Source organism: Chelonia mydas, chromosome 6 (assembly GCF_015237465.2).
Source record: "Chelonia mydas isolate rCheMyd1 chromosome 6, rCheMyd1.pri.v2, whole genome shotgun sequence".
NCBI lineage: Eukaryota > Metazoa > Chordata > Testudines > Cheloniidae > Chelonia > Chelonia mydas.
This window is the reverse complement of record NC_051246.2, coordinates 123,072,535-123,085,479: the sequence shown is the minus strand read 5'-3', so window position 1 is coordinate 123,085,479 and position 12,945 is coordinate 123,072,535. Positions and strand designations below refer to the sequence as shown.

At 43.4% G+C, this 12,945-nt stretch overlaps 1 protein-coding gene across 10 annotated transcripts in view; it reads left to right on the top strand.

Annotated features, from left to right (window-relative positions):
• The window catches only part of TMEM260 (transmembrane protein 260), a 49,167-nt gene extending 37,345 nt beyond the window's left edge, over positions 1 to 11,822 (top strand). For 6 of the 10 annotated variants that reach the window (XM_043548389.1, XM_043548387.1, XM_037901205.2 and 3 more), the window contains 9 exons: positions 374 to 457; positions 927 to 1,044; positions 1,458 to 1,630; positions 3,276 to 3,447; positions 5,372 to 5,520; positions 7,707 to 7,883; positions 9,039 to 9,092; positions 9,604 to 9,694; positions 10,789 to 11,822. In XM_043548389.1, the coding sequence (XP_043404324.1) occupies positions 374 to 457; positions 927 to 1,044; positions 1,458 to 1,630; positions 3,276 to 3,447; positions 5,372 to 5,520; positions 7,707 to 7,883; positions 9,039 to 9,092; positions 9,604 to 9,694; positions 10,789 to 11,061 (1,291 nt within the window). In that variant the 3' untranslated portion in view covers positions 11,062 to 11,822. Of the gene's footprint in view, positions 1 to 373; positions 458 to 926; positions 1,045 to 1,457; positions 1,631 to 3,275; positions 3,448 to 5,371; positions 5,521 to 7,706; positions 7,884 to 7,968; positions 8,115 to 9,038; positions 9,093 to 9,603; positions 9,695 to 10,788 lie in introns of those variants that run through there. The other 4 variants (XR_005225639.2, XR_005225638.2, XM_037901207.2 and 1 more) reach the window with 4 other exon arrangements.
• The last annotated feature ends 1,123 nt before the right edge of the window (positions 11,823 to 12,945 follow it).

Sequence of the window (12,945 nt, the reverse complement as noted above, 5' to 3'; positions counted from 1 at the left end):
AACTGAGCTTTGTTCTGATTTGCCTTCCTCTGTAGTGAGGAGATGGTGGTGCGAGAGGTTAAAGGCACTCTCCTGCACTTTTGAGACGCACCCAGACCAATGGATGGGCACTGCGCTGTATAATGAAACGAATCAGAGAAGGGCAGGAAACGACAGTGTTTCTCCTTTTCTCTCCGTCCCCCGATGGTGGGATGTGTCATCTGAAATGATGTTCATTCCACTTTTTGAAATACAAAACATCTTGGTTGCAATTTCATACAGCTGTATCACAGCGCAACAGGAATCCATGACACTGTGCTTACGCCGTACTGTCACCGACATTTTGTGCCAACTGTGATTTGGGGGGATGAAATGACCATTGATTTCTCCATAGTTCGCAGGTAACACACATGAAAACAGAACTTTCCTTTACTGTCCCAGCCCTTGCGATTGTGGCGTGGCTACGTACAGCAATGCGGTAAGTCAGAGTGAATATGCTCTATTCTGTCTTTGGTTATCGGCTGAATGATAGTTTAGAGTAACATTTTTCAGCACTCTGCCAGTACCGACCATTTTTAATTACAGTGCCCACTTTCAGAGAATCTGCTGCTGCTGTGCCTTAATTAGACAAACTTTACTTGTTGCTGATGACCTAGTGATTCTTCTAAATTAAACTTAGTGTTTAATGTGTAGCTCTGGAATCTTTCCATTGGCAGTGCACTTTGAAAAGAGAGAACTTGTATCTTTAGTAATAAAAGAGAATCATAGGACTGGATGGGATCTCGAGAGGTCATCTAGTCCAGTCCCCTGCATTCATGGCAGGACTGAGTTTATCTAGAGGCCAATTCATTGTCTTAAATATACATATATTGTTTTTTCAAGATAAATATTACTTTTCTGTTCTCCTTTTAATCATTTTCAGTGGAATGCTATGTTGTTTCTTTTAGGGCTAAGCAGGAGAAGTCATCAATGATATGCCTATTTACTGGAATGCTCTGCATTTATTCGTTATTCTTTGCTTGGAGGGCAAATTTGGATATTACAAAACCACTTTTTATGGGTGTGGTAAGTTTTGTGTTATATTAATTTTACAAAGAGGCACCTATCATGTTCAGTGGGCTACTCTTATCTATCTTTACTTCATCAGAGGGTGCAGGTCTAGTCAGTGCCACATAAAACTTAGTAAGAAATACAAATAAGTAGTGTAGTTTCTTATAAAATGTGTGAAATATGAAGAGGTTGTTGTCTAGAAATGTATGTTTGAAGTGAGGTGACTTGTATTTAAATAAAAAGTCCCTGTTTCTTGTTCCTCTTCCTTAATCTCTGTCTGCCCTTTATCTGTGAGCACCTCCAAGCAGAGACTATCCTGTCTGGGAACTTGGAAAGTGCTGAGCCCACTGTGAGCTCTGCCACATACAAATAAATAATAACGACATGCCTGTCAGCTGGGTCCATTCTCGCTGTGTTTTGTGCCGTAGGTGGAACGATTTTGGATGCAGAGCAATGCAGTGGTTGCTGTTCTAGCGGGACTAGGACTGGCCTCTCTTGTCTCCGTCGGAAATACAGTGCTTGAGAACAACCGTGTGCTGCAGTGCGTGGAGTGGCTTTCCGCCGCTGCTCTTGTTGCTAGTCAAATGTATGCCAATTACAGGTAACAAATACCCCAGAAATACTTCTTGACGGGACCTCATGGCCCTGTTACCGCATGCATCTCGGATTTGTAGTGGCCCTAACCATACTGCTCAATTCTCAAATGCTTATCAAACTTTAAAAGGCCAATTTTTGGCAATGGGGTGGAGGAATTGGGGTGATTCCTTGGATGGACTCAGAGGGCGTACAAAGGCAGTAAAAGGCCTGGGGGCTGTTTTCTTTGCTGGCTTTGGGGAGGAAAGGTCGCAGGTCAAAGGCCACATCCAGAGATGGGTTTGGAGACAGTGCTGTCCAGGGCCTTTTTGGCAGCGTCTTGAAGACCTTCTGACATGCAAGTGCTGTTTTGCCTCCTACTCATCCTAGAGAAGCACCATTCTGTCCTGCAGGCCCTCCCCCCAGCACCCAAGTCCCTGGAGCCATCACCCAAAGTGGCCTCAGGTTATTTCCATAATCGGGTTTTGTTGATGCCATCTTTCTGATCCATGCAAGGGAGTGCCCTCCAACTGTGTTGGTATCACCCTTTCCATCCTTCTACACTGCCCCTCTGTCCTATGCTTTGATCTCCCTTTATGGCAAGAAAACAAATCCCCTGCTTCTAGTGTTCCAACCTGACTGCTGGAGCCGTCTGGAATATAATCTGCTCCATCGCCTGCCCTTACTCCTTCTCTGGGACCAGAGGTGCCACTCTGAACCAGGGAGCTGGGGCTCCTGGAGCGTCAGAAGGAAAACATGGAGGTGAATTAAATTGTTTTCAAACAAAGCAATACATTTGCATTTTATTTCAATAAGAGGGTTACACATTTCAGTTGGCCAGAACAGCCACTTAGACCTTCCGCTGCTCTACTCTGGCTTTCCACATGCCTTGCCTGCCTCTCTGGGTACTTTTGGGGAGTTAAGGTCTCACCAGAGCCCTGTTCTATGGCCAAGCCAAAGATTCTCCAGCTTGGGTATGAACTAATTTCTGGTGGCTGCATGCTGAAGGAGAAAGGTTGCAAGAGCCAGAAGCAGTGAAGTGTGGGAAGTGGAGAATTCATGAGTTCCTTCCCCATAGGCAGCTCCTCAACTTACTACTGGCCTCCGAGGCATCTCGGCCTGTGCTCTAAAGTCATTCAACAGCCTATCCCAGAGCCTGTGACTGTGTGGGGTCTATGTAGTTTGGAAAACCACAGACATTTTGTGTTGGAGCTACCTATTAATGTTTGTTTGGTTGCTTGGTTGTTTGTTTTGTTTTAAAATGAGTCACCTCCTCAGCTGGTGTCATCTGCCCCTCTCCGGCTGCCTTTATATTCCCATGCTGAGATTCTCAATACACTGAGGTATTTTTTAAAGCGAGAAAAATGGTTTTTAATTGACACTATCAGACATTTCATTGTACTGGCACTTGCAGCTAAAACTAATAAACGCTGGTATGGGTTATATGGTTATGTGATCTTGGGCAAGTCGCTTCAACTTTTGTGTCTCATTTTCCCCATCTGTAAAATGGGGATTGTGATCGTCATAAAAAGCTTTGAGATCTATGGGTGAAAAATACTATTGAATAGCTAGCCGGTATTATTTATATTTCTGACTGCCTATCAAATAAAATTGTTTAAAGCCCCCATCAATGTCTGTTCTAAGATGTTTATATTTTGATCTCTTCTGTTAAGCATTTGTGACCAAAGCCGCAATTACGTTGTCGATAAATTTGCAAGGAACCTTTTGTCCTCCATGCCACCTGATGCAATAATCTTGCTCAGAGGAGACCTGCCAGGGAATTCTCTTCGTTACCTTCATTATTGTGAGGGAATGAGGCCTGATGTCACATTAGTGGATCAAGAGGTAGGTAAATACATAGGAGGCAATCCAAAACTTTGTCATAGAAAACAAATGCAGGTTCAGCTTTTTCACTTTTTCCTTATGTTTCATTTTTCTGATTTATAACGTTGTTTTATAAATAGTCTCCTGTCGTTCAGGGTCTAGTTGAAGTTTCCAAGTTCTGAGACCTGAAGCGACTGGGCTTGACTCAGAAGACGTGTTCAAACCATGAGGGCCCATTTTCTCTATTGCAAGGTTGTGCCTCCAGCACTCCTCCAGAGTGGCACGAAGTTTCGCTTGAACTTTATCGCTAGTGCGTTTGGCGTAGAGTGGAGCATGTATGCCAACAAGAGGGTACCACAATAGCCAGTGGGTGTGAGGAAGAAGTGAAGAAGAATATGGCAAATCTGTAAATGTAAAAGAAAAGTGTTTTTTCACCTGTCAGTATGGAGATACCGGTATCAGTGTGTATGTTTATGCAATGGCCCATGAGGTTTCCACATGGTTAGCCATGTGACTTTAATTTAGTTAAAAAGATACATTTTCTCAAGGTAACAAGCCATCCAGTGTGAGGTCTCCCCTTGGGACTAGCTGCAAGTAACTTTCAAACACAGATCTGGGCTTGCACAGTTTGTAGAGGAATGACAGAAAGGACCCCAAAGAAAGTAGCCACAATCCACAACCATGGGTCAGTTACTTTTGTGACAAGAGTTTGGGGCTATTCTGATGACGCAGGTGAAGTGCTCAATGAGATGTTCTCAAATGCAGATCCTTGAGAGCAGCCATGGCAATTGGCCCTCTCACAGAGGGGTTCTGACCCAGCACCGCAATGGAGCGCTGCCATTGAATGGGAAGCTTCATCGTTTATTGCAGAAGATGGCTTCCTCCTTTCCCCGACGCTTGTGCCCAATCTGTCTTCCCTGGTGAGAGATTGTACCTCTTGCCACATGCCTCTTTTGCCATTCCTGCCCCCTCCAGCCCCCCTTCTTCCACCTACCAGTTTCCCAGGAGGAGAGCTCTCAGAAGGACATCATCATACCCCTTCCTTGAAGAAGAGGAAGAGCTCAGTCAGAGGCAGATGCAGTGATGGGACACTGATCAGTGCTTCTACCTCCGGTGCTCTCTTCTCAGCACCACGGACAACAGGAGGTGGAGGGGGAATAGGCTGCCCAAGTAATTGATAACTGAAAATATTCGGATGTCACTTACAGCCAATATTTGTGCTGTTTGGGAACTTACTGGACCTGAAGCCTCTTGTGACTGGCCAGCGAAGAGAGAGACTCCCATGGGTGCAGAAAGGCACCTGGAAAATGTTAAAAGGGGGAGCAAGTCTGTCAGCTGTCCCCACAAGGCATTGCAAGAAGGGAGCAGGCCCCTGGCCCCCACCCCAAGCAAGATGCTGACCACAGTATGCCAGTGATGGGGTTTGGCATTTTGTACAATGTTGCGGCTCTTCTCCTGCACTCTGTGTCCTTTGCTGTCTTGTGGGTGAGATTTTCCAGGCTCCTAGTTGTACAGTTTTTATACAGCTGCCTTAACGAGTCCTTTTATGATTATATCTGTGGTATGTTTGCAGGGTTTATTTCATTCCCCTTGTAGCCCTAGAAGCAGGAAAGAATTATTTAACATGGAAAAGGAGATCGCTTATTTCATTTTGTCACAAATGAGCACTGAAACCTTGAATGTGTAAAATGATCTATATTGCAAGGTTTTTTGATTTGTCTGCAAAACCAAAATACGCTGCCTAATGTTTAACCAAACTTTAGCCTCTTTGCACATCTCTAGTCAGTGGATACATTTACACGCGCAGAGAGGTTTTTCTAGACTCTCTTGAGCCAAATTTTTTTTTTTAATCTGTGCAAACTTACATTTTTGTGTGTATGTGCTGGTGGGGAATTTTGTCTTAAAGTTTAGATCATTTTAATATTTTCTTTATCTTTTGTGGTAGATGATGACTTATGAGTGGTATTTACCAAAGATGTCTAAGCATTTGCCAGGAATCTCTTTTCCTGGGAGGCGGTGGAATCCTGTGGAAGGAATATTACCCGACGGAGCGCTCACGTTTAATCTCCATCATTTTCTCAAAGTAAATAAACAGTAAGCATTTCTTTCCTAAAACCTTTAAGCTTTTTTCCTAAAATTGTTTACGTAGCAGCAGCTATTACATTCCAAAAGACCAGTTGTCTACACTGACTTCCCCCACTGATTTAATTGAATGTCTAGGCCGAAGTAACACTGTCCAGCTATAAACTTTATTATTCAGGAGGAAAAATAAAAGGTGATTAATAAAGACTGCTCGTAAGATCTTGGCACAATTCAGTTAAAAAAGCAAAGCTCCTACATACTTGAAATCACCACGGGTGGAGAGAAAACTGTTGTCGTTTCCCCTTCATGACACTGCAGCCATCTTAGTAGTGTAGAATGAAGGTACTCCAGGAATAAACATTGTACAAAAATAGCCTAGTAAGAGCAAAGAAAGGATTAAACACTCACATGAATAAGAATAGCATCCACATTTTGACTAGCCAGGAGAAACATGGCAAGGGCTTCAAGGCATAAGACAATTGTCAGGTGTGGTCAGGAAGAAATGTGTTTCCATTCCATGGTGTGATGCTTCCCAGTTGGCCATGTGCACTGGAGGGGTCTCCTTACCTCACTCTGAAGCATCCAGTATTAGCCATTCCAGAGGTGCAATATTGGATGGAACATTAGACTAATCCACAGAAATTCCCCTTCTAAAGTTAAATGGCCTTGATGGGCGTGTAACACAGCAGTGGTTTCGATATTCAAAGCCCAGCAAGTCAAATGCTGTGCACACCACATCACTGTGCTAATAACAGTGTGCACCTAATGAATAAAGATTGTGACACATATAGGGGTGATCGTTGTATAAGGATAGGCAATATAGAGCTGAATGTGCAATTGCCAGGTCTCCTAGCTGCAGTTCTCGAGGACAGAGCTATGTGGTCTGGACACAGGACCAGGACCCGGAACTCCTGAGTTCTGATTCCAGTCCTGACAAAGGCTACATCTGCAATTCTGAGCAAGTCAGTTAATGCTGTTTCATAACACCAAAGTTCTAATAGTGTTGTTGTGCATTAATTGACAGGGATAGAAAGCCTTGCCTAAGATATTGGTCTGGTAATTTTCCCTTTTTTAATATTGTAAGTAAGTATTTTAACAGTTGACCTCTGGAAAAAACTGTTTCTGCGTGTGTGTGTCTGCATCTGTGTGTTTTCAGACTTCGATACTCTCCTTTCAGCCTGACTGGGTCAGCTGTAGAGCTCACAGACTGCAAGATGACTTCCAGTTTACTCTCTGGTGCCCAGTGGTAGGGGTGCTAGAAATACCTTAATAGATTCATTATGGAATGGAAGGAGGGGAGGTGGATTACGCAGCACTGGCAGGTACACCTACACGCAGCTGCATGGGGAGAAGGCGGAGTCATTGCCTACGCTTTGGCGTAGAAAGGGTTACATTCACCCTGCCCTGGGCAGCCCCTTCCCTGAGGGCGCCCTCTGTTGCCGCAACCTCAGCAGACAGTGTGTGTGTGTGTGTGTTGGGCTCCCTTCTGCCCCACATCAGTTCTTCTAGGGGGGATGTTGTTCCTGTAGACTCCTCCCTCCTTCGTTAGCCCCCCAGGAACACCTGAGGAGGAGACAGACCAAGCTATTGCTCCACTGAGTGGAAGTCCTGCAGCTACTGCAGCCTGTCTCTCTATGTGCTAGTGTACACCTGCCCGGCCCCCGCCTGGAAACTGAATAAGGAGCCCCCTCCACCAACACAAGCCAGGGGAACAGGGGTCCCCCCTCCTCACTCTCGCACACACCTGTGAGTCGAGTCCTGCCCATTTCAGGACTGTCAGGGAGACCCATCCCCCCAGCTGATCACCCAGCCCACCACCGGCAGGGCCTGTTCTCCCACCTGCCCAGCCTGGAGGTCAGCAGATGACCTGTTTGTCACTGCGGCCACCAACAGGAGCCTCAGGACAAAACCATCTGCAGCTGGCGCCATGGCTGCTGCAGATGCGAATGGCCGCCAGGCAGGGGAGCCATTATCTGCTGGGATGTTGCAACAATCCCCCCTCGTTGTCAGTCCCAAGTAGCACATACTCACTGAAGGCTGGTTTCAGATCTTCTCCCGGTTCATTGCCTGCGCCTTATCCCAGATGCCGTGCTTTGTACTGGGCGACGCTCGGGAGGAGCTGTTTTCCGCTGTAGTGGTGAGCGATGCAGTGAACGCTGGAAGCGTTTACAAATAACGGAGTCTCTGTTTGTTGACAGTAAGGAAGCATTTGCCTGCATAGGACTTAACGAAGGGGACTCAACTTGGAGAAAAAGCCATTCACTTTGGCCATGGGGTTCCTGTGACAAATTGGTTTCTTCAGGAATGGTTTTTAACCCAGGAGAGTGGATACATCTGACAAGGAACATCTATAACTGGACTGAAGACTATGGAAGGTATGAAGCGCGACTGTTTCAAATCTTATTTGTCTTTCTTGGCCTCGTAAATCATGAGGACTCTGTGCTGTGTCTTTCTGTTTAGTCTTCTGCCACCAGCATAAACAGTGGGGGAGTTGTGTGCTGCAGTGTTAATTCTCGTAGCTGTTCACCTTCAGAGAGGCTCAAACACTGATGCGGTCACAAGTGAAAATTGGTGTGGAGGTATCATCACAGTCTTCCTCCACCATGGTGAGTGTGGCACCACTCCCCAGGATTGATAGTATCTGTAGGAGAGAGGCTTGGGAATGGGCTAGTGAGGATCTTTAGGACTGGTGAGGTATTTCATAACTATAGATTTGTTGGCATGTTAAGTCGAAATTATGGGGCAGCCACACAACTGGGTAGGGGCTCTTATAAAGAGCCATCTCACTCCTTTTCCGGTTGTAGTCAGTACTGTGATCCTTGTCTTCAAGAGCACAAAGGCCCCTAGTCACTGGAGCACTTAAATGCATGTCCTTAAGTCCATCTCTATTCAGTGGATCACTTAAGCACATGTTTGAATCCCAGTGAAGTCAATGGCATTTAAACATATGCTTAAGTGCTGTGCTGAATTGCAATTTCTGTTTCCCAATTTAATAATAAAATAATTGTGTTTTTTTTTAAAGTGTAAGATTATAATCTCCGTAGTTCCTTCTTATATTACTCTTTCATGCCCGCAGTGTTAAAAATATGAGACACAGGCCAGTTTGGTGACTCACTGGGCTCAGATCTTCTTTTCCCTGTTCACAGGGACCAAGAGTATTAAGGACATCACTTATCTAACTCCCAAAGCATCACAAACAGAGCTACAAAGGGTGCTTATATCAGGCTGCCCAGGCTGAGAATAGTCAGGGCGCTGTGAGACGTGTAAAAGGAGCAGCAAGAGATTATATCTAGTGAGAAAAATAAGGTTTATCCAGGAGCAGGTTCATTCTGCATTCCTTGCTGCCGTGCCCTAGACTTCATGGCCCCATTCCTTCTGCCTAGGTGAGTTATAATCTGAGAAGTTGGAGGGGAAGGGGTTTTGTCATAGAGCGCAAGATGATCGTGCAGTGGGTGATATGCCTGGAGTCCAGTGGACGAAACGCAGTGCTGTAGGCAGCGTGGTTGAATTTCACTTTAATTATTTTTTAGGTTTGATCCATCTTCCTGGGAAGCTGTAGCAAATGAAGAGATGTGGCAAGCCAGGTGAGGTTCCCTTCACTTCCCAGCAACCCACGGCTAATGGTTTCAATTTGTTGCCGTGAAACGCATGTCAAAGTGGGTGCTGTAATAACGGGTGTTGCTTTGCCGCGAAGTGAAGTATTTCCCCCTCAGAAAAAAATAAATGTCTAGAGGAAGACTTGCTTATAAGGAAAATTCCCTGCATCCTATGGATTGTACATCAGCTTGATGAAATGGTTAGAACTGAGTGAATTCTGTTGCGGGGTCCTGCAGAAATGTGGATTTTGCTGTAAATGTCTCGATGAAGGAGAGGATAGTTTGGAGATAGAGTGAGGAAATATATTTGTGTCAAATGTAATCCACAGCAAACTTTCAAGTGGAGGAGAGGTGGGCTTTCACATACAATTATAAGGGGCTTTTGTGGATGCATCTTCCATAAGATAATATTGAAGTTTTTGCCTGTTAATGTGAAGTGATCTAGTTGTATTTAAAAAATTATTATAATTGTCGTGATGGAGTTTATTCTGTTTTCTAGGATGAAAACAGCCTTCTTTATTTTTGACCTTGCAGAAACTGCTAGCGTGTCTGCAGATATAAAATCCCAACTTTATACATTTGCATACAATGTAGGTAACTTTTTGTCACCTTTTTTTCCTTTTGTTGTTGGCGAGCTATCTCTAGTGCTGTGATAGTGCCCAGGGCACATACACATAGCTAGATAGCATGAGTGCTGGATGTGTTCTTGTTTATCCAATCCAAGTATATAGCAAATTAAAAGGGGATTGTTCAGAGATTTTATCCATTCCTGTTTCCCGCTTTAAAGGCCTGCCCCCAAACAATTGCAGCAGCATGTCTGGATGGTCATTCAGTTAGCAAATAAAGGTGATGCTCAAAACATCTTCTCTCTACTAGCACCTTGTTTTGTCGCATTATGTACTCCTAACCCATGCCAATTGAGCACTGAAGTTCCCTGTGCACACTAGTCCCCATGTCTATGCACAGCTGTGCCAGCGTATATAAAATTCTAAAATCTTCGTTCTGGAAATAAGTTGTGCTGCACTTCACACCACTAGAAATATTAGTTGTGACCTCATCAGTGGCTCATTGGTAGTACCTTATTGGTAATGGTATTAAGTGACGCACAGTCGCAAAACTAATAATCTCCGTTGGTAGAGATGAGGAACGTCTTAACCCAAGAGATGAAATATTAATAGTTTTCTTTAAATTGTTCTCTGCTGTGTAACATTTTAGAGTTTGAGTCGTCCCCTTGTCAGGCAGATTCCTAAGCATGTGCCTAACTTTGGAGCATGTGAATGGTCCCATTGAAGTCAATGGACTGCTTAAGTCCTGTTTAAGATGTCCTGACCTTCTGAACTATTGGTAAATGTCTTTCCATGCATTACAGCTGAATCTCTTTTCCATAGTGTAACAACTCTCTCAGGGAAGTATATTATGTCAGGGGATGGGGTTATATCATTCATTTGCAGCATTCTAAAAAAATCATAGCAGTTCTAGTAAATGACATATTTTTGCCACCCAATGATATTCCAACTCATACTTCTCTGCATTACTACTAGATTGATTTCACAGACATGCCATTCTAGATTGTGGCCATCAAAATGATGTTGATCTTGTCTGTTTTCTTAACACTATAAAATTCTGAAAAAGGTACTAGAGAGAGAAATGTGTGTGCGCTTCATATTTTATTTATTTTTTACAGTCGTACAAGGAAATCATCAATTCACATAAAAAACATCCAGTCAATTGGCATAAAAACTATGCAATAGCTTGCGAAAGGATGCTGCGTCTGCATAAGGTGGATGTGGACCCTGAAGTGTTGTTATCTGAAACTGTTAAACATTTCCTCCTCTATACGGCGAAAGCAGAGGATGATCCCCAACGAGCCGATATTTTGCAGGCTGTAAAACACCTGAAGAAAGAGCTGCAGGGGCTGAGAAAAATGAAAAAAGATCTGAAGCAGCTGGCTGTATAGAACCCGTTTGTGGACCTGCTTTCTGAAGTGTTAAAATTCTGAAGTCGGGAGGTAAAATTTAATCTGTTAGTTAACAACATGAGAAAGTTTTTTAAATATGACAGACGTGATAGCAGAAGGAAATCAAGTGGCCTCCTGGATGGAAATGTAGCACTGTTCTTTCTTTTGGTTGTCGCCAGATGAAGAGTGCTGGTAGCCAGCGCGCCTTTCACATTGATTTGTGTAGAAAAAAATTTGTTACCAAATTAAGCACTGTGTTTAAAAAAAAAAAAAAAAAGAGGAAATCCAAAATACTGTGCTTGCAAATACGTCCATTGATTTTATTTGATATGTATAATTACTTCATAAATATATGAAATTCATTTCCTACTAAAAGTTCTTTCTGTTGTCGAGTTCCAGCTGTGTAAAATATCTCTATTTTGTATATCTTTGTGCACAGTATTATACACTACCATTAGAGAAAGAGTGAGTGTGGGTGTGTGTGGGTGTCTGGGATATAGGATCATTATTCATAGTGGGTGAAGCCATGATGGAGTTACACAAGTTATCCAGAAAGAGTGCTGGTTAAACCTTTATACCTCACTACTCTCTCACACATCCTGTAGATGTCACAGATGCTACAAAAAATAGTTTTAGGAATGTTTTAGAGCATTTTATCTGAACTATTTTTCGTCTTTCCTATGGAGCCAAGTGAGTTGGTTACCATGAATCGAACTGTGTCAGGCTCAAGGGACCAATAAAATTGTCTAAAAATGACCTAACATAGCTGGTCTGTATTTTATTTTGTTACTGATATTTATTCCTTTTTATTTGGTCCTTCAAGGGCTAAAACTGAGTGCTGGGCCCCCACTGGCAAGGTAGGAATTTTACCTTCCCAGTGATTATAACATTCCCGTTTCTAGCCTTGCAGGCCCTTGAGATATTTTTAGATTTAGAGAAGCTGTCGCTGGCCCACAACGGAATCTTGGTGGAGGTCATTTTTGGGGGAGAAAGAGGAAACATTTATGTGGCAGGTTGATATTTTTTTCTTCTTCTTTTCAATTACCACTGATCAAAGCTACTTTGAGGTTTGAACCTTAGAAGAAGTGGAGATTGTATAGTGAGCAGAGTGCAGGAGAAATGGTCAAAGGTGCACCATATGTTTATCACATGGCTCTGCAATTTATTATATGGATTTCCGCCCCATATATATATATATATATCTGTCTGTGCATATGTGATTCTGGACTGTTACTCCACTTACCAGCTCTGATATTTCTCAGATATTCTTCATGTGTAGGTCTGTGTTTTCAAATGTAACAGATTCATTCCGTTCCATAAAGGCTTAAATGGACACTGAGTACTTAAAGATCACACTTCTGTCTGAAAGTTCTTACCCTCCAGTTGTTACGTTACAATATTAGAGAAAAATATTTTCCTCTCTTTCTTTCCATTTTAGTGACTATGTACATTTGGCAGCACGTTTTGAATAGTCAGTTGCTCAATGTTTGTGGTGGGGGCTTTGTGAACACTGAGAAGAATGGGAACATGTGGTTATAAAACCACAAAAATTGACAGCGTGACTCAGAGCTTGTCTACACGAAAACTTAGTTGTGAGCAAGTTGGGGTGCTAAATGCACTAAGCGCATGCACCAAGTGTCCGGGTGGACCCTGCTGCTGCGCACTAAAAATTTCCTTTGATCTGTGTTCCCTTTGTTCCGCTTTGACCTACCTCACTTTGAAATGGGAGGTGGGAGCTTTTAGCATATGACAGACACTGAGTGCATGACGGGCTAGCGTGGGGTGGATTTACACCTCAGCTTGCCGTGAGCTAAGGCTTCATGTAGAAGTCCTCAGGTGTGCTTTTAACTCATTGTTTTGCAGTTGACTAGATTTCAGGTTGAT